This window comes from Martes martes, assembly GCF_963455335.1.
Source record: "Martes martes genome assembly, chromosome: 16".
Classification (NCBI taxonomy): domain Eukaryota; kingdom Metazoa; phylum Chordata; class Mammalia; order Carnivora; family Mustelidae; genus Martes; species Martes martes.
In genome coordinates, this window is record NC_137904.1 from 42822251 (window position 1) to 42844739 (window position 22489).

Here is a 22489-nt window from a genome sequence, read left to right on the forward strand (position 1 = left end):
GAAATAGATAAATGAAATCTTTTTTAAAAAAAGTTATTAAAAAAAATAAATAAATTCTTTCTTCCTAAATTCCCATTCACTCTGATACTCAAAACAGCATTAATGGGACTCTGATGGAAAAGGGCCAGTGCTACCTTTGAACAACTTTGGCAATGAAGTCATCTGTGCAGATGAGTGCATCTGACAGCCCCTTGTACAGTTTACAGCTCACATGTGTTGAGTCCTGCACATCCATTACCACTGAAAGACAAAATATATAGGAGTTGAAAGAAATTCAGTTTCTGACTTCAAAAAGAAGATAAACGGACCAAACCACTGCCCTAAGAATAGTGCTAACCCCCTCACAACTCACCACACACCAGGGAGTCATTCACAGGGTGCTGAAAAGATATGCTGAAACGGGACTCTGAGAGAGGACATACTTCAAATTGGAGGAGGCCAGGAGAATCTAAAAGGCAAAGTAAAGGATCATAAAATAATCAACCAGATATAAGACTAGACACTAGTAAATAATAATCCCTAAGTATCAGAACGAAATTCTGTCTCCTTAGAAACTAAATCCCAGGGGTATCTGCGTGGCCCAGTCGTAAATGGTCTACCTTCGGCTCAGGTCATAATCCCAGGGTCCTAGGATCAAGACCTGCATCGGGCTCTCTGCTCAGCGGGGAGCCTGCTTCCCCCCTCTCTCTGCCTGCTTCTCTGCCTACTTGTGATCCCTGTCTGTCAAATAAACAAAATCTTTAAAAAAAATTTATTTATTCATTTGACAGAGAGAGAGATCACAAGATGGCTTCTCCCTCTCCCTCTACCTGCTGTTCCCCCTGCTTGTGCTCTCTCTGTCAAATAAATAAATAAAATCTTTAAAAAATAAAATCATATCCATGGGGTGCCTGGGTGGCTCAGCTGGTCAAGCAGCCAACTCTTGATTTTGGCTCTGGTCATGATCTCAGGGCTCTGCAGGGAATCTCCTTGAAGGTTCTCTCCCCCTCTCCCTCGTCCCTTTCCCCTGCTTGCAGTCTCTCTAAAATAAAAAAATCTGTAAAATAAGTAAGTAAGTAAATAAAATGACATCCTTATGCCAAATACACATATAATACCTAACTATCATCACAGGTCGTTAAGCCAAACATACTGGCAGCCCAGAGAAAAGGATCACATACTTTCTTGGGAAAAAGCACACATCTTGCAGGACTAACTTCATAACTATCTTACAAAAACTATTTCCAGATGCCCTCAAACTACTTGGAGGATTCTCCCAGGATTCAAATACATGAAGTAGAAAGGTCATAAGCACACCTGCACACACTCAGTGTCATTACTCTCTCTAATATTTCTCATTTCTAAAGCAGTCTTTTTTTTTTTAAAGATTTTATTATTTATTTGAAAAAGTGAGCGAGAGAGAGAACACAGCAGAGAAGGGCAAAGGGAGACAGAAAAGCAGATACCCCGCTGAACAGGGAGCCCAACATGGGGCTCGATCCTGGGACTCCAAGATCATGACCTGAGCTGAAGGCAGACACTTAACTGACTGAGCCATCCAGGCACCCCTCTAAAACAATTCTTATTCCCAAAAAAGAGATTTCCTGATTTGCCTTCTTTGTTTCTTTTTGCCTGCCATTCACACTAATACAGCTCTCTCACTGAAGTGCTTTACAACTAAGGTAAAAAATTAACTACAGTTAATTAGAGCAGCCATAAGTTTCATCAGGGATTCTAACAGCAGACTGTTTGAAAAATATCAGCATTCCAGAATCTTGGGAGAAAAAGAAGAGGGCATGGGTCTTACCCCTTTTTAAGCTATACGCTTAAGTTCCCCAAACGGGGACAGGAAACACTCAGGTAGGACTAAAAGCTGGCAAGCACTGTCATAACCACCTAAAATTTAAATCTCAAGAAATCGTCTCTGGGCCACCTGGCGGAGCATGCAACTCTTGATCTCGGGGTTATGAATTAGAGATTCCTTAAGAAAGAGAGAAAGAAAGAGAAAGAGAGAGAGAGAAAGAAAGAAATCATCTCTTCCCATACCAACCCAAGTTCTACCTTCTATACCTATCGTAAGATTCAGGCCTGTAGGTACCTAATTATATTACTATATGCAGAAAAAGAGTTAAGTCCACTATAAAAAAAAAAAAAAAAAAACCAGTGGTTTCTAAATGCCAATTTATGGATTAGTTCCATCATAATTATATGTGGAGCTTAAACTAGATTCCCAACTCCTCCCACTGAGGTTCTAATTCAGTTCACTTGCAAATGGAAACCAGTTATAAAAGCTCCACAGGAGATATGATAAGCCACCAAATTAGAGAACCATGAGAACAAACAATTTCCATTTGCCAGTAGGTATATCAAAAGGAAAGGCAATACCTTCTTTCAGAATAGTTCTTTTGACACAACTTCCTATTAGGGTGTTATAGGCCACTTGATGTCTGATCAGATTTAGGATAAGAGGAACTCGGCCAGGGTGCTGAAAGGTGATTTTGCTAACTAGGGTTCCCTGTAGACTTCTGCCATCTGGAAGAGGAGCATCCTTGTTGAGGAAATAGCAGTGCTGCTGACCTGGAAGAGCCTGGGCAAAAAGAACAAAGGAAATGAACACTATTTACTCACCCATCATGCTCCAACCACAAAATATCCTGGGAAAAACCCCTACTCCTCAAAAATCAGCAGCAGTTTCTCAGAGAATAATAAAACTCCCCAGCGAATTCTTTGGTCAGCTAACGTTATAAAGGCCAATTACTCACTTGGCCAAAAAGACCCCTTTTCTATAAATGTTCTATTAGTGGTTTCCTAACCTAACAAAATTATAACACTATATAAAAATCTATATAAAAGAGCCCCTAAACCATAAATGCAAAATCCCTATTTTTAAAAATAAAATACCTTGTATAATATATTTGTAACACAATCAGAATTTGGGAACTACTACTTTAGACTATCCTCAAACATTCAAATAAATTCAAGTCCAGATGAGGTTTTGGAACCTTCCTTATTTTATTCATTCTAGCACTTTCTTCTCTATAGTACTTGAAAGATGTTTTCAGATTAAAGCTCATGATACTTGAAAGAATTACACATTCAGAATTCTTAACAGCTACTTACAAACTTAAAAAAGTTCAGGATACTATTAAGAGACTTTCATCTGAAATTTTGGCCATGAAATGTACATTGTTACTTCCTGACTTGGAAGCTCATGCTATTTTTCTTCAGTATGTTTCAGAAATTTCTGTAATTTCCTGCCTGATTGAGGAACTAGGATATGATCCAGTAGTCCAAAAGAACGTTTGACCTCCGTAATCCTATAAAGGAAAATTTTGATCATAGGTTCAAATATAACCTACAACAATCTATGGAGCCTTACTTACAGCATAAAATCGCATGTTGTGATTCAAAGGTATGGGGTCCGGGTCCTTTGACAGCTCAAATTGAGTGATTAGTTCATAGAGGGGTACATAAGTTGGTTGAGTTTCAAACAATGGAATTCCTGGAAAAATAAGGATCAACATAATGATCACAATAACATCAAAATGTTGACAGCTCAGTTTTCCCTTCATGACTTCTATTTCATTCATCCATTTATTGAAAAAGTACTTACTGAGCATTTACTAGTACAAAGCACCATGACATTTATACCCATCAGTACTTCTTTGAGGCCAAGACTGAAAGTCTAAGATCATCTGAATTTGAAGTTTGTTTTTCCAATTTTTAACAAGAATTAGTTCTTGATGCTTAAAACTCACCTGTGCAGTTCTGAAGCTTCTGAACAAATGCTCTAGATACTGGGATTGGCTGGGGAAATTTCAAGAAGAAACAGGCAGGAAGATCAACACTGTTGGCACTGGTGATAGAGGAGAAGGAGGGGGTCCTTCAAAAAAAAAACGGAGGGGATTGGTTGGATTCTGACTTCATATAAAAATGAAAAATCTAAACACCCAATCTTGGACATGCCCATATCATTTAACAAAAGCCTACCAAAGGTTCACTCTTTTGGGGCACCTGACTGGCTCAGTCGCTAGAGCATGGGACTCTTGGTCCTGAGGTCATGAGTATGAGCCCCACACTGGGTGTAGAGATTACTTAAATAAATTAAAAAAAAAAAAAGGTTTAAAAAAGTTCACTTTTGGGGCACTTGAGTGCATCCATCTGACTTTTTTTCAAGATTTTATTTATTTGACAGAGAAAGAGATCACAAGTAGGCAGAGAGGCAGGCAGAGAGACAGAGGGGGAAGCAAGGCTCCCTGCTGAGCAGAGAGCCCAATGCGGGGCTTGATCCCAGGACCCTGAGATCATGACCTGAGCCGAAGGCAGAGGCTTGAGCCACCACAGGTGCCCCTCTACCCGACTCTTGATTTCAGCTCAAATCATGACCTCAGGGCCATGGGATCAAGCTCCGAAATGAGCCCAGCATCGGATTCTGTGCTCAGTGCGGAGTCTACTTGTCCCTCTCCCTCTGCTCCTCTCCCCTGCTAGTGTGCACACACGCACACATGTGCTCTCAAATAAATAAATGATAAATAAATCATAAAAAAATTCACTCTTTCAACTTTCTTCCCCCAGTTGCAAAACATCCTATTTATTAATCCTAAAGTATTTTTTTAAATTTTTTTTAAAGATTTTATTTATTTATTTGACAGAGAGAGATCACAAGTAGACAGAGAGGCAGGCAGAGAGAGAGAGGGAAGCAGGCTCCCTGCCGAGCAGAGAGCCCGATGCGGGACTCGATCCCAGGACCCCGAGATCACGACCTGAGCCGAAGGCAGCCACTTAAGCCACTGAGCCACCCAGGCGCCCATTAATCCTAAAGTATTTAATCAAGCATCTATCTTGAGTCTCTAGTTAGTACTCCAATCAACAGAAGTCCCATGATCAACATAAGGAAAAAAAGCAGTCATTAAACCAGTGGAATTAGAAGTAGTACAGTTCTTCTCTTTCTCTCTCAGGATAGACAATGTGTTCTATAAACAGACTTCACAGAGGAACATTCAAATAGATAATGAAAAGAGAAATTAAATGGATAAAATAAAAAGTCAATCTCTAGAAAGTCAAGTGAGGAAAGAGGCAAGTCAAAGTAATACTTGTTTCATACTGGGCTTGAAGTTCAAAAAATGAACTTTGCTAGGATTATACTTAACTTACCATTTGTTGTCAACTGGATGTGACCCCATAATTAATGGTGCAATTGGGAGTTTATACATAGCAGACGTTCCCTCGATTGTCACTGATGCGTTCATGCCCAATGATCGAGGAACTGAGAATAGGAAAGAAAAAGAGTATTCTCCAAAGTAACACAAATTACAAGGATCTTAACATTTAAAAACAAAAATCAGGCTAACTTCTGCTAATTTGTCAGCCCTAATTTGCCAGATAATACCTATATGATTTAGAAATGTGAGAAGCTACCTTCTACAACCAATATTTCTGTCAGTAAATAAAACAAAATATAGGAAACAACACAGTCCAAAGAAGAAAAAAATTTAAAGGCTCATTACCAACACTTAATTATTTTCTCCAATTCCAGAATGCATTTAAATAGAATTATGATTATAGGATAGTCAATGACTTAAGTCACAAGGGGACCAAATGAAGTATTAAGCCGTTTCTCACTGTTTCAGTGTATTAAAATGCAAATAGGGGGTGCCTGGGTGGTTCAGTTGGTAAAGCATCTGACTCTTGATCTCATCTAAGGTCTTAACCTCAGGGTTGTCAGTTCAAGCCCCACAATGGGCTTCCCCTTTGTTCTAATAAGAAATAAAATTTTAAAAATGCAAATAGAGGGGCACTTGGGTGGCTCAGTGGGTTAAAGCCTCTGCCTTCGGCCCAGGTCATGGTCCCAGGGTCCTGGGATCGAGCCCCGCATCGGGCTCCCTGCTCTGCAGGGAGCCTGCTTCCCTCCCTCTTTCTCTGCCTGCCTCTCTGGCTACTTGTGATCTCTGTCTCTCAAATAAATAAACAAAATCTTTAAAAAATAATAATAATAAAAAATAAAAAATGCAAATAGAAAATAACATTCATTATTGTATTCTTTAGTGAGTTGGCTAATCTCTTCACCTTTGAAGTAATGATTAAAGGGGATTATTTCATGTCAAATGGTTTACACCTTTTCATTCATTCATTTACTTGTTTAAAAGCACCTGTTAAGCTTTTATTATTGTATGTATGTACACATACATGTATATGTACTTAAGACTGTGTGTGTGTGTGTGTGTGTGTGTGTGTGTATAAGATGCAAAATCTGACAGGAACAGCAAACTTTGGTAGGATGGCAAACTTATTACAAAGTAGCAAATCAGGAAATACACAGCCAGGCTCAGGCATTCAAATTATTTTAAATATTTTTAAAACACTGAACAAAACCTTCACTTGCTTTTCAGTTAAAGTCTTACCATTATTCTCATGCAAAATGATGGGAGATGTAGTCTTATCATCCAGCAGGTCAGAAGGAGAGGCATAGTACTTCAAATTCATTAAATGACCTACGCAAAATAAAACATCACTGTTTTTATTAGGTAAACTGCAAATAAAAACGTTCCCATTTTTACAAAACTATATATGAGAAAGTAATTTCATATGCTCCAAAACAACTTATGAAATATGATGGAAGTCTAAATATTGAATCTAGTGGCAATAATTTACTTCACAATTTAAAAGTGTAATGGGGGTAGAGGGCACCTGGGTTGGCTCAGTTGGTTAAGTGATTGCCTTTGGCTCAGGTCATGATCCTGGCATCCTGGGATTGAGTCCGGGCTCCCAGCTCAGTGGTGAGTCTGCTTCTCCCTTGACCCTCTCCCCTCTCATGCTCTCTCTCACTCACTCTCTCTCTTGAATAAATAAAATATTTTAAAATATATATATAACAATAATAATAAAATAAAAATGTAACTGGGGAAAGGCAGGTATTAACACCTTAGAAACCATTTAAAAATACACAAATGACTGGTAATTTTCTCCCTCTGCTTATAACCCAAGGTATAAATGTAATGAATGACTCCTTAACTAAAATAAAACATTTTTACATTTTTCTGGGTGCCTCGATGGCTCTGTGGGGTAAGTGATCGACTCTTGATTTCTGCTCAGATCATGATCTTGGCTCCGTGCTCAGCAGGAAGTCTGCTGGAGATTATCTCTACCTTTCCCTCTGCCCCTTCCCCCACACATGCACTTGAACACTCTTTCTGTGTCTCTCTCAAATAAATGAATAAATCTTTAAAAATAAATTAATAAATAGGGGAGCCTGGATGGCTCAGTCGGTTAAGTGTCTTGTCTTCAGCTGAGGTCATGATCTTGGGGTCCTGGGATGGAGTTCCACATTGGGCTCCTTGCTCAGCAAGGAACCTGCTTCTCCTTCCCCCTGCCTGTGTGCACGCTCTCTCTTGCTCTCACTCTCTGACAAATATATATATAAAGTCTTTATTTTTTTTAAGATTTTATTTATTTATTTGACAGACAGAGATCTCAAGTAGGCAGAGAGGCAGGCAGAGATAGAGGGGATAGCAGGCTCCCTGCTAAGCAGAGAGCCCGATGCAGTGCTCGATCCCAGGACCCTGAGATCATGACCTGAGATGAAAGCAAAGTCTTAACCCACTGAGCCACCCAGGCGCCCCTAAGTAAAGTCTTTAAAAAGTAAAATGAAATTGGGACGCCTGGGTGGCTCAGTTGGTTAAATGTCTGCCTTTGGCTCTGGTCACAATTCCAGGACCCTGGGATTGAGTCCCCCGCCTTGGGCTTCCTGCTCAGTGGGCAGTCTGCTTCCCCCGCTGCCTGCTGCTCTCCCTACTTGTACTCTCTCTCTCTGACAAATAAATAAATAAAATCTTTTATAAATAAATATTTTTCAAAGTAAGCAACGTAGGATCACGTACCCCCACTTCTTGGAGTAAGATAGCCAACACTTCCATGAAGAATCTTATCCAAGGGACCAGCATTGGTTGCCTTCCTGTGAGACAAATGATCTATGTTTGCTTGTATTAAAGCCCTGAAGGTATTAGTGCACAATGTCCCAATAAGAAGCTGTTAAAAGTCTTAGAATACTATCTTAATAAGTTGTCCTACAACTGGACATATAACAACTGTATTTCACTTTCAAGGTAAAGAGATTATTTACAAGTATAAACCAGTTTGTAATATGGTGAACAAAAATTACAACTAGACTATTATTTATCAGATGTGAGGCTGGGTTTGACAAGTCTTCAAATAAAACTGATGGAGTATCAAACAACAACTTAGACATACTGAGAAAATGAAATGCAATCATTTGGAAAGTAAAAGGAGATAGACAAGATATACGATATAGGTAAAATACATAATAATATGCAGCTATAAGGTAATATAGTACCCTAGCAACCGCCTAGATGAAAAGCTTTGAGAACAAAGTATCCAGAGGGTCATATGGAATTGACACTTCAGCCAGTCTTACCAATACATAACTGCCATTTTAGATAGGTCCTGTTCTAAGGATTGGAGAGCTAGGTACATTTTAGTCTTCAGTTTGCTAGAACGTAGATGAAGAGAACAAGAGTCAAACAGTTGAAAAATATATACTTACACATACATACAAACAAACATTAACATAGCCTAGAGGGCAATTCTGTTTGAAAGAGCCAGGCTAGTTAACAGAATCCCAGGTAGGTTAAAAATAAAAATGATGAGCCAGTTCCACAACTAATTACTTTTCAGCTTAAAAATCAATATGTTGAAGCCATCTCAAGGATTTAGTCTCTTTTAGCATTATATCCATTAATACAAAAATTATTTACTTCAAATACTTTCAAAAGATATAAAGTTGGAAGCTACAGGTTGTCAGTATGAAAAGAAATCACAAATAAGATAGGGCAGAAGACTTGGTAAATTTCCAAGCACAAAATGGTTTTACATCTATACTGATTTTTCCAACAAAAGCAAAAAAATTTAAAAAATACTTACTTGTCCCCTGGAAGGTTATAAAGATTAACAAGACCCTTAAGGTGCTTAGAAAATTCATCAAAATTTTTTTCCCTATAAGGAGTTCAGGGGAGAAGGAAGAGAATGAAACATACAATTACTACTCAATCTTAATGCAAAGCACCAAAAATCATGGCTACCTAAACTAATTTTAATAATCTGGTTTACTCTTTTCCCCTCAAAGTTTTCTAGAATCAATCAAAAGTAGCAAAAGAAAATGAAATGTTTTCCTTTCTCTATCCCATTTATCTAGAGAAGATACTCATAAGCCTATAAAAGACCTAATAATTCATAAATCAATAAGTCAATAAGTCAAAAAGACCTAATAATTCATATACTCCAATAATTCAATCCTAACTAATGAGACTTGGTTGAAATAAATCACTTTCTTTTCCCCTTATATGTAACTAAGATGACTGGATGTCATGAGGAAAACAAATTTTTGACTGGAGAGGAAATGGAAATAAATAAATGGGGGAAGATAGGACATTTGCATGAATGTATATGGCAACCTAAAAGCAGAGAGGAAAATGAACACCTGGAGAGAGTGGGGAGACCTAGAGTAAAGGAGATGAGTACTGTGGAGGCAAACCACAAAATGTTCGTATGAGTAGACCTGCTCCAGGAAAAAGAAACTACTACCTAGACGCCTCGCATCCTAGAACTCAATATTCAGGCTTGGATGCTTAGTCAATTGGGTCCTGTGGGCAGGCTCAGGAATCCAACAAAACTCAACAATTCTAATTCTCTGTATCTTTTTTTCAAACTAAAAAAAAAGGGAAAAAAAGTCTCTTGAAAGCTAAATTGCCCTAACAATGTCAGATATTTGGTCAGGTATTTACTGAGCAAAAATTGAACACTTAGTGCCCAAAATGCCATGAAGACAGTAAAACAAAACAAAACAAGAGCAAAAATACCCCCTACCTTAAAATCACTATACCAAGTGACTAAAAATAGCATGTAAAGGCTAATATTATTTCTGAGCTTCCCACTTCAAAACATACTTACAAATTAACTTTAAAACACCACCAGTTCATAAATTGGTGCAGTTTCCTACTTCAGATTAGAACCAGAAATATTGGCTTTCTGGACTATTCTGGCAACATACCTTTGCTAGACTTAACTGATTCAATGAACTCATAAAAGGGGTGTTTTTATGTTGCCAATTTTTTTTTTAATTTTATTTATTTATTTGTCAGAGAGAGAGTGGGAGAGAGAGTGAGCAAGCATAGGCAGAGGGAGAAGCAGGCTCCCTGCCAAGCAAGGAGCCCGATGTGGGACTCGATCCCAGGACACTGGGATCATGACCTGAGCTGAAGGCAGCTGCTTAACCAACTGAGCCACCCAGGCGTCCCTTTATGTTGCCAATTTTTAAAGATTTTTTTAAATTATTTATTTTATTTGATAGATAGAGATCACAAGTAGGCAGAGAGGCAGGCAGAGAGAGAGGGAGGAGGAAGCAGGCTCCCTGCCGAGCAGAGAGCCCGATGCGGGGCTCGATCCCAGGACCCGGGGATCATGACCAAAGGCAGAGTGGGTTAAAACCCACTGAGCCACCCAAGCGCCCCATGTTGCCAATTTTTAAAAAGCGGTTCAAATTTGGCACATTTGGCTATGAATACGTTAAAATGATCACTGCAAAGGCCAAGTATAAAACTTATTTCCTCAACATTAACATCTTAAGCAATCTCCATGTAGTAATCTAAAAACTTTGCTGTATTTAAGACATAAAATTGATATCATGACTTTCTCAAAATCCCAGAAAGTAAATTTCTACTCGACTTAAAAGGAAAGGATAGGGGTGGGACGCCTGGGTGACTCAGTTGGTTGGGGGGCTGCCTTCGGCTCGGGTCGTGGTCCCGGGTTCCCGGAATCGAGTCCCACGTCGGGCTCCTTGCTCAGCGGGGAGCCTGCTTCTCCCTCTGCCTCCCTCTGCCTCCGTCTGCCAGTGCTCACTCTCTCTCTTTCTCTCTGACAAATAAATAAATAAAATCTTTAAAAAAAAAAAAAAAAGGAAAGGATAGGGGTGCCTGGGTGGCTCAGTGGGTTAAAGCCTCTGCCTTTGGCTCAGGTCATGATCCCATGGTCCTGGGATCAAGCCCCGCATCGGACTCTCTGCTTGGCAGGGAGCCTGCTTCCTCCTCTCTCTCTCTCTCTCTCTCTCTGCCTGCCTCTCTGCCTACTTGTGATCTCTCTCTGTCAAATAAATAAATAAAAATCTTTAAAAGGAAAGGATAATCCAGGGGGAAATACCATCTACTACTAAGAAACTCTTGAAGTCTGGCACTTCTACTATGATGGGAGTTTATCACACATATACCTTAAATGTAGAACAATTTTTCTCAAAGTGAAAAAAAAGTTCTTTCCGTGGTATAGACTCAATTTTCTCAAGCCTTCTCTGATTCAATAATTAGGTTCTATTTATTTTTGTTGCACACAGAATTCGTGAGGCTAGATCAGTAGTTTTCAACCCGAAGTGATTGTCCTCCAGGGAACATATGAAAATAATGACAGATATTTTTGATTGTCACAGGTCAGGAGATACTACTGGCAAATAGTGGGGAGAGATGAAGGATGCAGTTAAACATCCTACAATGCACAGGGTAGCCCCCAGAGCAAAGAGTTTTCCAATCCAAACTGTCAATGCTACCAAGGCTGAGAAACCCTGGGATAGATGGAGCAGGTTAAGAAGCCAAGGTAAGGGGCACCTGGGTGGCTCAGTGGGTTAAGTCTCTGCCTTCGGCTCAGGTCATGATCCCAGGGTCCTGGGATCGAGCCCCGCATCGGGCTCTCTGCTCAGCAGGGAGCCTGCTTCCCCCTCTCTCTCTGCCTGCTTCTCTGCCTACTTGTAATCTCTCTCTCTGTCAAATAAATAAATAAAATCTTTAAAAAAGAAAAAAAAAAAAGAAGCCAAGGTAAGGGGCGCCTGGGTTCAGTGGGTTAAGCCTCTGCCTTCGGCTCAGGTCATGATCTCAGGGTCCCGGGATGAAGCCCCACATCGGGTTCTCTGCTCCCCACCCCGCGCCTGCCTCTCTGCCTACTTGTGATCTCTCTCTCTGCCAAATAAATAAATAAAAATCTTAAAAAAAAAAAAAAAAAGAACCCAAGGTAAGTCAATTCTGAAAGTGAACAAATAACAGACTCTGAAAAATCCTGATCCAAGAAAATAAAATATTTTCTTCAGGAGAGTAACTTCTGATCAGCCTCAAGACTAGCTATAAAGAAGAGCACTGTCTGCCAATATCAGAATATAAATGTCATTTGCCTACCTTAGCTGCTGTACAAGTTCTGGACAGCTCTGAAATTAAAGAAATCATGTTAAAACTTTAAACTACTTTAAGGCCTCTGAAGACATCAAAAAATTTTCTCTTTTGTTAAAAGCACATGCTTTATAACAAAAACATTAAAACTACATAAAATCCTTATATTAAGATATCAAAAAGCATCTTCTTCCTACTTAGTAAACCATAGGGTTGGGGTGGGAAATTAAAGATCAAAATATATGAACTAGTTTATAAAGGAATCAACTTTCAATAGCTTGTTTAGAACATTAGGACCTCCTTTTAATGCCATCCTTGGAGTCCATATTCAACTGTCTGGTTACACAATGTTAAACATTAATCTCTATTACAGGCTTTTTCAGAGACGTTAGCTATGTGTAAGATTATCTGTCCTTGATTATTAGCTCGTTGAGGACAGGAATTTTAAGGAACTTTGTATCCCCAGCACCTATTGTTCCAACTGCGGCTCATGTTTGTTGATATGAAATGGAAAGCATTCCTCTAGTGTCTCCACTTGTCAAAGCCTTTGGATGATGTCAGAGATGGACCCATGTTATTCTAAATTCTAGAGCTATGGGTATTATAGCCCATCACACCATCGCTACAGTGGCTCATGAAAAAATCTAAACCCAAGCTATTTCAAACCCCAACAATTCATTTTAAAATTAATGTCCCTAAGTAAACCCCACAGATTCCAGTGAAATATCAACAACACATACCACAGGATTCTCCCCATGGTGAGCCACTTTTACATCACAAAGCTGTCCTGCAGGATCTAACTGCACTTCCACATAGAACATATCTGACGTGATGTAACATTCAGTGCCACTGGCACTGAGATGAGAGCCCAGTCTAGCAGGAACAAATCAAAACAAAAATTAATAGAAGACACAAATAAAGCCACCCAAAGTCAACACTAAGTTAAATACTTCTACCAAAGATAGACTACTTACCCATTCTGTCTTGCTATAGACTCTAAGCGGTCAGTCATTGCTGGTAAAGATGTTACTAGGAAAGGGTAAAAAAGGGATATCACCAAAATGCTCCAAATAACTTAAATTTTATTCTTCAAAGACCAAAACATCCTAAGGATTATATCCATCCTTCCAAGCCATTACATTCAATAGTTCAAATGCTTATAATTTATACAAGTTCATTAGTAAGACTCAGCTATGACTTAGGCAGTAATAAGGGTCAAAAAAAAAGATCTATTTGAGGGGCGCCTGTCTGGCTCAGTTGGTAAAGCATGTGACTCTTGATCTTGCGGTCGTGAATTTGAGCCCCATGTTGGGAATGCTTATTTAAAAAAAGACCTCTATTTGAAAAAATCATTGGACCTTTCTCCTCTCCCTTCTGCATTGCTCATTTGGGATAAGTTATCTTTAACTTCAAAAGACACATGTATCTGTTCACACTAGAGTAAGGAAGATTAACATCAAAACCAAACCAGCATTAAAACAAACATTCAAGGGATGCCTGGGTGGCTGAGTGATTAAGTATCTGCCTGCCTTAGGCTCAGGTCATGATCCTGGGGTCCTGGGATTGAGTCCCCATTGGGCTCCTTGCTCAGCGGGGAGCCTACTTCTCCCTTTGCCTGCCACTCCCCCTGCTTGTGCTCCCTCTCTCTCTGACAAATAAATAAAATCTTTTTTAAAAAGTTAACATATTCATAGCAGCATTATTCACTATAGCCAAATGGTGGAAACAAACCAAATGTCCATTCAAGGATGAAATGAAGAAATAAAATATATATACATAAAAATATTACTTAGCTTTTTCAAAAAAAGGAAATTCTGATACATGCCACAAAATGAATGAACACTAAAGACAGTATGCTAACTGAAAAGCCAGTCACAAAAGGACAGATACTGTTTGATTCCACTTATATGAGGTATTTAGAGTAGACAAATTATTGAAGAAAGTAGAATGATGGTAATCAATGGCTGAGGAGAGGGAGAAAGAAGTTATTGTTTAATGAGCCCAGAGTTTCATCTTGGGAAGATGAAAAAGTTCTGAAGATGGACAGTGGTGGTGATGGCTTCACACAATGTGAATGTACTTAATGCCACTCAACTATAACTTAAAATGGTTAAAATGGTGAAGTTTATGTTATGTATATTTTACCACAATTTTTTTAAAAAGTACCAGCTTCTGCCTCTGTATACTATGGTTATTTCCACGGACTGGGAAGGGCTACCAGAGTTTTTCAACATTGAGACGCTGTGTTGAGATGGAAGAAGCAAAAGTGGGATCCTCTACATTCTGATGAACTAAACAAGGATTATTAACCATTAGGGAAGGAAATGTTAGAAGGGGCGATGAAGGTTGTAGGAACCCACTCTCAGACTCGAGATTTCAAAGGAAACCCAAGGGGGAAAAAAACAATATTCAGCTGAATCAGGTTCATTTGTGATGGATCAGAGTAAAATCGGTTTTTAATTTTTTCCCCGAAAATACACAGAACTAGTAATTTTAAGTATGAATATTTAAGCTCAGGATTTAAATTTTATTTCCTTCCCTGAAACACTGTCCATAAACAATGTAAAACTCTTTTATTAGAGTTTAAATGTCCATCTTCTTACCATGAGTTAATTAAAAGAGAACATGTGAAGAAAAAAAAGAACTTTTCCCTGCTATCTTATAGTTACCCTCCATCAATTAACTTTTGAATCTCTACCAGCCTCCAAGATGAATCAAAAATAAATCTTTCGGGGTGCCTGGTGGCTCAGTGGGTTAAAGCCTCTGCCTTCGGCTCAGGTCATGATCCCAGCGTCCTGGGATCAAGCCCCACATCGGGCTCTCTGCTCAGAGGGGAGCCTGCTTCCCCCCCTCTCTCTGCCTGCCTCTCTGCCTACTTGTGATCTCTGTCTGTCAAATAAATAAATAAATAAACTCTTAAATAAATAAATAAATAAATAAATCTTTCAGGGTGCCTGGGTGGCTCAATGGGTTAAAGCCTCTGCCTTCGTTCGGCTCAGCTCATGATCCCGGGGTCCTGGGATCGAGCCCCACATCGGGCTCTCTGCTTAGAGGGGAGCCTGCTTCCCCTCTTCTCTCTGCCTGCCTCTCTGCCTACTTGTGATCTCTGTCTGTCAAATAAATAAATAAAATCTTAAAAAATATATATATTTCAAAAGTTCAGGTAATGGGCGCCTGGTTGGCTCAGTTGGTTAAGCCACTGCCTTCGGCTCAGGTCGTGATCCTGGAGTCCTGGGATAGAGTGCCACATCGGGCTCCAGCTCCGCAGGGAGTCTGCTTCTCCCTCTGACCTTCTCCCCTCTCATGTTCTCTCTCACTCTCTCTCAAATAAATAAATAGAATCTTTAAAAAAAAAAAGTTCAGGTAAGACCTAATCTCAACTCCATAGTGAAAGCAAGAGTAATACCTAACATAGAAAGTAGATCTATCTCAATTTACATTTCTTCTATTAAGTATAAAACAGTCTTTTTACATTGGGCATTTTAAGAAAGCATGTTTCAAAACCATATTTCAAAGCATATTTCATATTACAAACCTTTGAGAGCTTTCTGCAAAGTCTCCAAACAGCTAACCAAATGTTGGTGCCCTCCAGAACTCATCACAACCCTCTTCTCCTGTTAAGAAAACACTTGAGGTAGAAATTAACAAAGTCAACAGTGTTTCAGGTAAATGTACTTCTCCTAGTAGTAATATTTCAGGATAATCTACAGACCAAATGCTATAGTCTATATATTCTATATACTCAAGATAATCTATAGACCCCCTTTACTCTATCCATTCATCCACAAAGAAAAGTTCATAAACATGGATACTTCCATATCCATATACATGAAGGTAGAAAAAGGTATGCCCAGATCTTATTTTAGATTAGGAAGAATCAAAAATTAGGAAGAATCAAATATAATAAATGAGATCAGCCTCCTGCAAAAGTAACTACATCCTAAATATAGTCAGTTAAATGACGTGGCTCAGGATATTTGGAAATTCCTGAATCTAACAAGGTGATTCGCATGTAATCTAATAAAACCAAAACTCAGTAAAATTAGACTAACTCTAAGTAACAGAATGTGTAGTCTAGAAAAAGGGACTCCCGAAGAGCAAAAGATTTGACAGTTTTTCTAACTCTGTCCAAGGAAGTTTCTCTCTCCACAACATTCCAGTCCCTAAAAATGTGAAGTTTTATGATACAAGGATAGTTTTTCAGGCTTTTCTATGCCCTAAATCCATCTCTTTGTTCTCATTCCATCTTCATAAAACAAACATCTGATGAATTAATAACAGGGTTTCTCTTGTACCTTGAATAGAAAAGGAATTGCTCTGGACAGTGAATACCAATATTTTGCTAAGTGGAAAGATAAACCCTCTGTGGTAAACTAATAAATGGACAATCTCATTTCCATTTTAGTCTACTGACATTTTGTTACTATGACAATTGTTGAAAACTTCCAAAGTCTCAGTACACCAATAAAATTAGGTATCTGAGGGGCGCCTGGGCAGCTCAGTGGGTTAAAGCCTCTGCCTGCAGCTCAGGTCATAATCCCAGGGTCCTGGGATCGAGCCCCGCATCGGGCTCTCTGCTTGGCAGGGAGCCTGCTCCCTCCCTCTCTCTCTCTCTGCCTGCCTCTCTGCCTACTTGTGATCTCTGTCTGTCAAATAAATAAAATCTTTAAAAAAAAAGTATTAAAAAAAAATTAGGTATCTGAATATGCAAAGTGAGAAGTAGACAGCAGAAGCTATGGTAACCAAACCAGACACTGGTTCCCCATGAGAGGATTTTAGTGACCACCTGGAATTCCTTTATCTCATGATGTCTCTCTAATGACAATATCATTTACAGACCGTACGTCGAAGTAGAATATGGCTACCTGGTAGTATAAAAATGACAACCTCTGAATCCCCAGACTGGAAAAACCGCCATTCTTTTATTTAAGGCATTAAACAAAATAATACAAAAAAAAAGCCACATTCTATGTACATAATCCTCAGCCAGAAGATATATATACATTTCTCAAATTTACAGTTACAGAAATCTTTTATATTTTTTTAAGGATTTTTATTTATTCGACAGAGAGAGAGAGAGCATGCACACGCACAAGCAGGGGGAGCAGCAAGCAGAGGGAGAAGGGAGCCTGACATGTGGATCAATCCTGGGATCATGACCTGAGCCGAAGGCAGATGCTCACCCCATAGAGCCACCCAGGCACTCCTACAGAAATCTTTTAGCAACACAAACTATAATATCCATTATTTCACTTGATTCTTACAACAAAACTATGTGGAAAAGTAAACAGTACTGTGTGTCTCTACTTTCCAGATGAGGAAACTCAGAGAGTCAATAATTTGTTCAAAGTCACATAGGTACTAAGTACCTCAAATATAGGTCTTTTGACAGCAAATTTAGTTCTTTTGCTAGGGCTATACTGATATGATCATTTTAAACACAAATCTACTAAACTGAACTTACTCTGGATCCAAAGTAAGATTTGGTAGGGAGGAGGGGGCACTTTCATTGAAGTATAAAATAAATATTAAAAAGTATATGAATTTTAAGTGAAGAGATTACCACAAAGTGAATACATCCATATAACCATCGCCCAGGTCAAATCATAGAAGTAAAGTTTTCCAGGGCGCCTGGGTGGCTCAGTGGGTTGAGCCTCTACCTTCAGCTCAGGTCATGAATCTCAGGGTCCTGGGATGGAGCCCCTCATCGGGCTCTCTGCTCAGTGGGGAGCCTGCTTCCCCCGCCCCCCACCCCACCTACCTCTCTGCCTACTTGTAATCTCTCTCTGTCAAATAAATAAATAAAATCTTTAAAAAAAAAAAAAGAAGTAAAGTTTTCCTACATCATTTGACTACCCCTGGACTCATATGGACGAACTTTTAATAGCCAGTCCCTACCCCGTCTTCCACTTAACTTTCACGTAAGGGCTCCCCATAATGGTAAATGACTCAAGAAGTAGTACTATAGAGGAAAAGATAGAGTGAACAGGTGAAGCTAATTAAGACTCAACTGCAAACTCCAGGGGTGCCTGGGTGGTGCAGTCAGTTAAGCATCCAACTCTTGCTTTTAGGTTAGGTCATGATCTCAGTGAGATAGAGCCCGGCACAGAGCCTGCTTAAGACTATCTTTCCGGGGGGGCGCCTAGGTGGCTCAGTGGGGTAAAGCCTCTGCCTTCAGCTCAGGTCATGATCCCAGGGTCCTGGGATCGAGCCCTGCGTCGGGTTCTCTGCTCAGCAGGGAGCCTGCTTCCTTCTCTCTGCCTGCCTCTCTGCCTGCTTGTGATCTCTGTCTGTCAAATAAATAAATAAAATCTTTATTTAAAAAAAAAAAAAAAAAAAGACTATCTTTCCTGGGCACCTGGGTGGCTCAGTGGGTTAAGCCTCTGCCTTTGGCTCAGGTCATGATCTCGGGGTCCTGGGATCGAGCCCTGCATCAGGCTCCGTGCTCAGCGGGGAGCCTGCTTCCTCCCCCGCCCGCCCCGCCTGCCTCTCTGCCTATTTGTGATCTCTGTCAAATAAGTAAATAAAATCTTAAAAAAAAAAAAAAAAACCTCTCTTTCCCTATCCCTTTGCCCCTCCACTCTCTCCATGCTCACAAGCTCTCTAAAATAAATAAATCTTTTTTTTTTTTTTTTTAATCCACTGCAAGGCACTTGGGTGGCTCAGTTGGTTAAGCGTCTGCCTTTGGCTTAGGTCATGATCCCAGGATCCTGGGAACCAGACCCACATCAAGCTCCCTGCTCAGCAGAGCCTGCTTCTCTTTCTCCCTCTGCTGCTCTCCCTGCTTATGCAGCTCCCCTCCACCAAATAAATAAAATCTTAAAAAAAAAAAAAAATCAATTGCAAACTCTATTAGTAGTATAGGTACAATGAAATTACCATCTCATTAGAATCAAGTGGCTGAGGGCGCCTGAATGGCTCAGTCAGTTAAGCATCTGACTCTTGATTTCAGCTCAGGTCATGATCTCAGGGTCATAAGATCAAGCCCCACAGGGGCACCTGGGTGGCTCAGTGGGTCAAGCCTCTCTGCCTTCAGCTCAGGTCATAATCTCAGGGTCCTGGGATCAAGCCCCGCATCGGGCTCTCTGCTCAGCAGGGAGCCTGCTTCCCTCTCTCTCTCTGCCTGCCTCTCTGCCTACTTGTGATCCCTCTCTCTCTGTGTCAAATAAATGAATAAAGTCTTAAAAAAAAAAAAAATCGAGCCCCACATCAGGCTCCATATTGGGCACAGAGCATGCCTTAGATTCTCTCTCTCTCTGAAATTCCTGCCCTCGCACCGCCCTGCCCTCTCATGCTCTCACACTCACTCTTAAACAAATAGATAAAAAACTGAGGACATACTATGATAACTAACTTGGAAAAAATCTACACAGGGAGCTTAGCTTATTAAATATTTATCTAAGTATGACACTTTATCCACCAGCATAATCCTCACCATGACTTGACGCACAAGCTTAATGGTTTCACTCCAAGGTCTATTTTGGTTAAATTTTGCATGGAGTCGTTCCAAGAGAGAACTCATCTTACTCAGCTTCTCCGACTCTACGATATAAATCAGAAAACAGCATTAGGAATTCTTCTTTCAAGACCCTCCACAATTTTACTTGCAAAAAACCCCCACATACCTCATCCTGGTAACAAACTCAGTGAAAATATTTTTTAATACCATTTACTTCAAAATATACAAATACTTCAGTTTTAATAACAAGAAGACACAGAAATTGGGGTCTAATCAAATGAACACCACAGAATATAAATTATTTCTATTCAGTCTTTTAATGAAAGCCCAAAAAAAAAAAAAAAAAAAGAACCACCTCTAATTATGTTTCAGGATCAAGACTACGTTTAGTGACAAAATCATTACATGATATGCATGAAATCCCTTGCATGATATATGCAGAGCATATGTAGACCATGGCCTTACTATAGTCAGTTGGCTTTCAATGTGAAATACAGACTTTCTTAATTTTTTGACATAATTCTAAGAGATTAGTGTATAAGTATCATCAAGAAAACAGGCTGTAGGGGCGCCTGGGTGGCTCAGTCGTTAAGCGTCTGCCTTCGGTTCAGGTCAAGATCCCAGGGTCCTGGGATGGAGCCCCGCATTAAGCTCCCTGTTCAGCGGGAAGCTGCTTCTCCTTCTCCCATGCCCCCTGGTTGTATTCCTCTCTTGCTGTCTGTCAAATAAATCAATAAAATCTAAGAAAGAAAGAGAGAAAGAGAGAGAGAAAGGAAGAAAGAGAGAAAGAAAGAGAACAGGCTATATTTGCCATTTTAATTTTTCCAGTTTGAAACCAAACTAGAACTATATGGATACGGAATATGTCAATGACTAAAAGATGAGTTTCCAGCAGAGGTTAGAGAAAGGTAGAAAAGTCCTCAGTTTCCTGGACTGAACAACTCTTGTGCTCTCCAGCCCTCCTAATTTTTATTACTGAATTATAATTTCCATTACTGACATTTAGTTGATTTTTTATTTTTGAATTTGTATTACTTTATTGAATTAGTTTTAATTAACATTTTTACTTTTGAAATACAGTTGATCCTTCATCTAATTCTTATACTTTTTAGTATAAACGAGAACCTGTTCTAGAGACCACTGGCAATACAAAAACACACAATACCCCTGAGATGGTATCTGTGAGGAGGTGTGCATAAGTGAAAGTGGAAATAACCATCACAGAAAGCAAAAATGAGATACGGTGTTAAAAACAGACACATTACAATTGAAACGCAAAAAAGGAAAAGTTCAGTATCAGTCCTGGGGATGTTACAGAAAAGGTGACTGGTGATGTTGGCATTGAAAGATGAATAGAGGGGTGCCTGGGTGGCTCAGTGGGTTAAAGCCTCTGCTTTCGGCTCGGGTCATGGTCCCAGGGCCCTGGGATAGAGCCCTGCATCGGGCTCTCTGCTCAGCGGGGAGCCTGCTTCCATCTCTCTCTGCCTGCCTCTCTGCCTACTTGTGATCTCTGTCTGTCAAATAAATAAAATCTTTAAAAAAAAAAAAAAGATGAATAGAGTATCAGCAATCACAGTCAAGGCAGTGACATTTTCTAAATCAAGATTCAAATTCCTTCCTCCAATGTCCTCATCTTCTGGAAAACAAGTTTGGAGGCTATTTCAGCCAGCTTACAGTTCTGGACAAATTGTTGACAATTCCACTTTCAAGACTCGCTCATTCAAGCATTATTTTATATGCTGGAGATATAGTAATGGGCAAATTAGACAAAATTTCTGCCTCATCCAGTTTCCATTTTACACTCACCAATCCCGTGCACCCAAGAAGTAAACCTTTCTTTTTCCTCTCCTTTAAAATACACTCCCCACCCCCCTTTTCCTCAAAAAGCCTGAGGATAATTACTTTACACGAATGCTCTACCACTTTTTGTGCCAGGGACTACACAATGATGAGTAAGGCAAGCTCCCTGATCTAACAAAGCTGAAAGTGGAGAAGACCGATGGGTAAACATTAATACAGTGATCCTTATCAACAGATCTATATCCAAAATGCTAAGGAAGCATTTAAGATTGTAGAACTTCAGAGAATCTAAGTAAGGTTCCACAGAAAAGTTGTTTTTTCAGCCGTTGTGAGTTAGTCCAGCCATTGAAAGGATGAAAAGCAGCGCATTTTACAAATATACAGTGTGATACAAGATCTGAACATTGTGACATTCTATGAAACTAGTGGGTTTTAAAACCATGAGGTCCTAATCATTTCACTCATGCCAAAACATCCTCCAATACTTGACACCCACGAGGTGTAAGCAAGTTTTAGATTCACTCGCCTGGTCTTCCATCAACTTTAGGCTAAAAATGTCCTGAGGCCCAACTGATTGTCCCTAGCTAAGCAGGAAACCTTCACAGAACTTGAGAGCCCCCATCACACCAAAGTCAGAGCCCTCAATCACCAAAGGCGGCACAGTCAGAAGCTATCCCGCCTCCTGGACTCCACGACCTCGGGAGCGTTGCCCTCGCGGAAGCATCGGCCCCCCCAGCTCCTCTCACAGATTGGCTCCCCCAAGCGGTGTCCCGCCCCCTGCTTTCCCCCTCAAGTCACTCACCCTCGGTTTCCCCCTGAGCCTTCATCCTGACGGTGGGGAGGTCCTGAGTCCTACACAAGAGAATAAGCCCTTCCCCACCACTAACGAGGGAACCAAGTTGGTTCGGGCTCCCGGGACGCAGGGCACAAGCCGTCCCCACTCTTCCCGGGAAGGCTCAGTCTGAAGTCCCCGGCGGCAAGAAGAGAAGGGTGCTCCCGGCCGCCGCCATCTTCCCAACGGAACTTCCCAAATATC

General features: G+C 40.1%; 1 protein-coding gene across 3 annotated transcripts in view; it reads right to left on the reverse strand.

Annotated features, from left to right (window-relative positions):
• The window catches only part of MED1 (mediator complex subunit 1), a gene marked incomplete at its 3' end in the record, with an annotated part of 30849 nt that extends 8360 nt beyond the window's left edge, over window positions 1-22489 (reverse strand). Inside the window, exons 1-16 of one of the 3 annotated variants that reach the window (XM_080826427.1) lie at window positions 22256-22480; window positions 19630-19736; window positions 15730-15808; window positions 13169-13223; window positions 12935-13067; window positions 12204-12232; window positions 8917-8988; window positions 8411-8485; window positions 7857-7930; window positions 6381-6470; window positions 5134-5245; window positions 3738-3862; window positions 3363-3481; window positions 2365-2566; window positions 353-448; window positions 135-240 (exon numbers count right to left, since the gene is read on the reverse strand). In XM_080826427.1, the coding sequence (XP_080682553.1) occupies window positions 135-240; window positions 353-448; window positions 2365-2566; window positions 3363-3481; window positions 3738-3862; window positions 5134-5245; window positions 6381-6470; window positions 7857-7930; window positions 8411-8485; window positions 8917-8988; window positions 12204-12232; window positions 12935-13067; window positions 13169-13223; window positions 15730-15808; window positions 19630-19736; window positions 22256-22280 (1499 nt within the window). In that variant the 5' untranslated portion in view covers window positions 22281-22480. Of the gene's footprint in view, window positions 1-134; window positions 241-352; window positions 449-2364; window positions 2567-3362; window positions 3482-3737; window positions 3863-5133; window positions 5246-6380; window positions 6471-7856; window positions 7931-8410; window positions 8486-8916; window positions 8989-12203; window positions 12233-12934; window positions 13068-13168; window positions 13224-15729; window positions 15809-19629; window positions 19737-22255 lie in introns of all 3 variants that reach the window. The other 2 variants (XM_080826426.1, XM_080826428.1) reach the window with 2 other exon arrangements.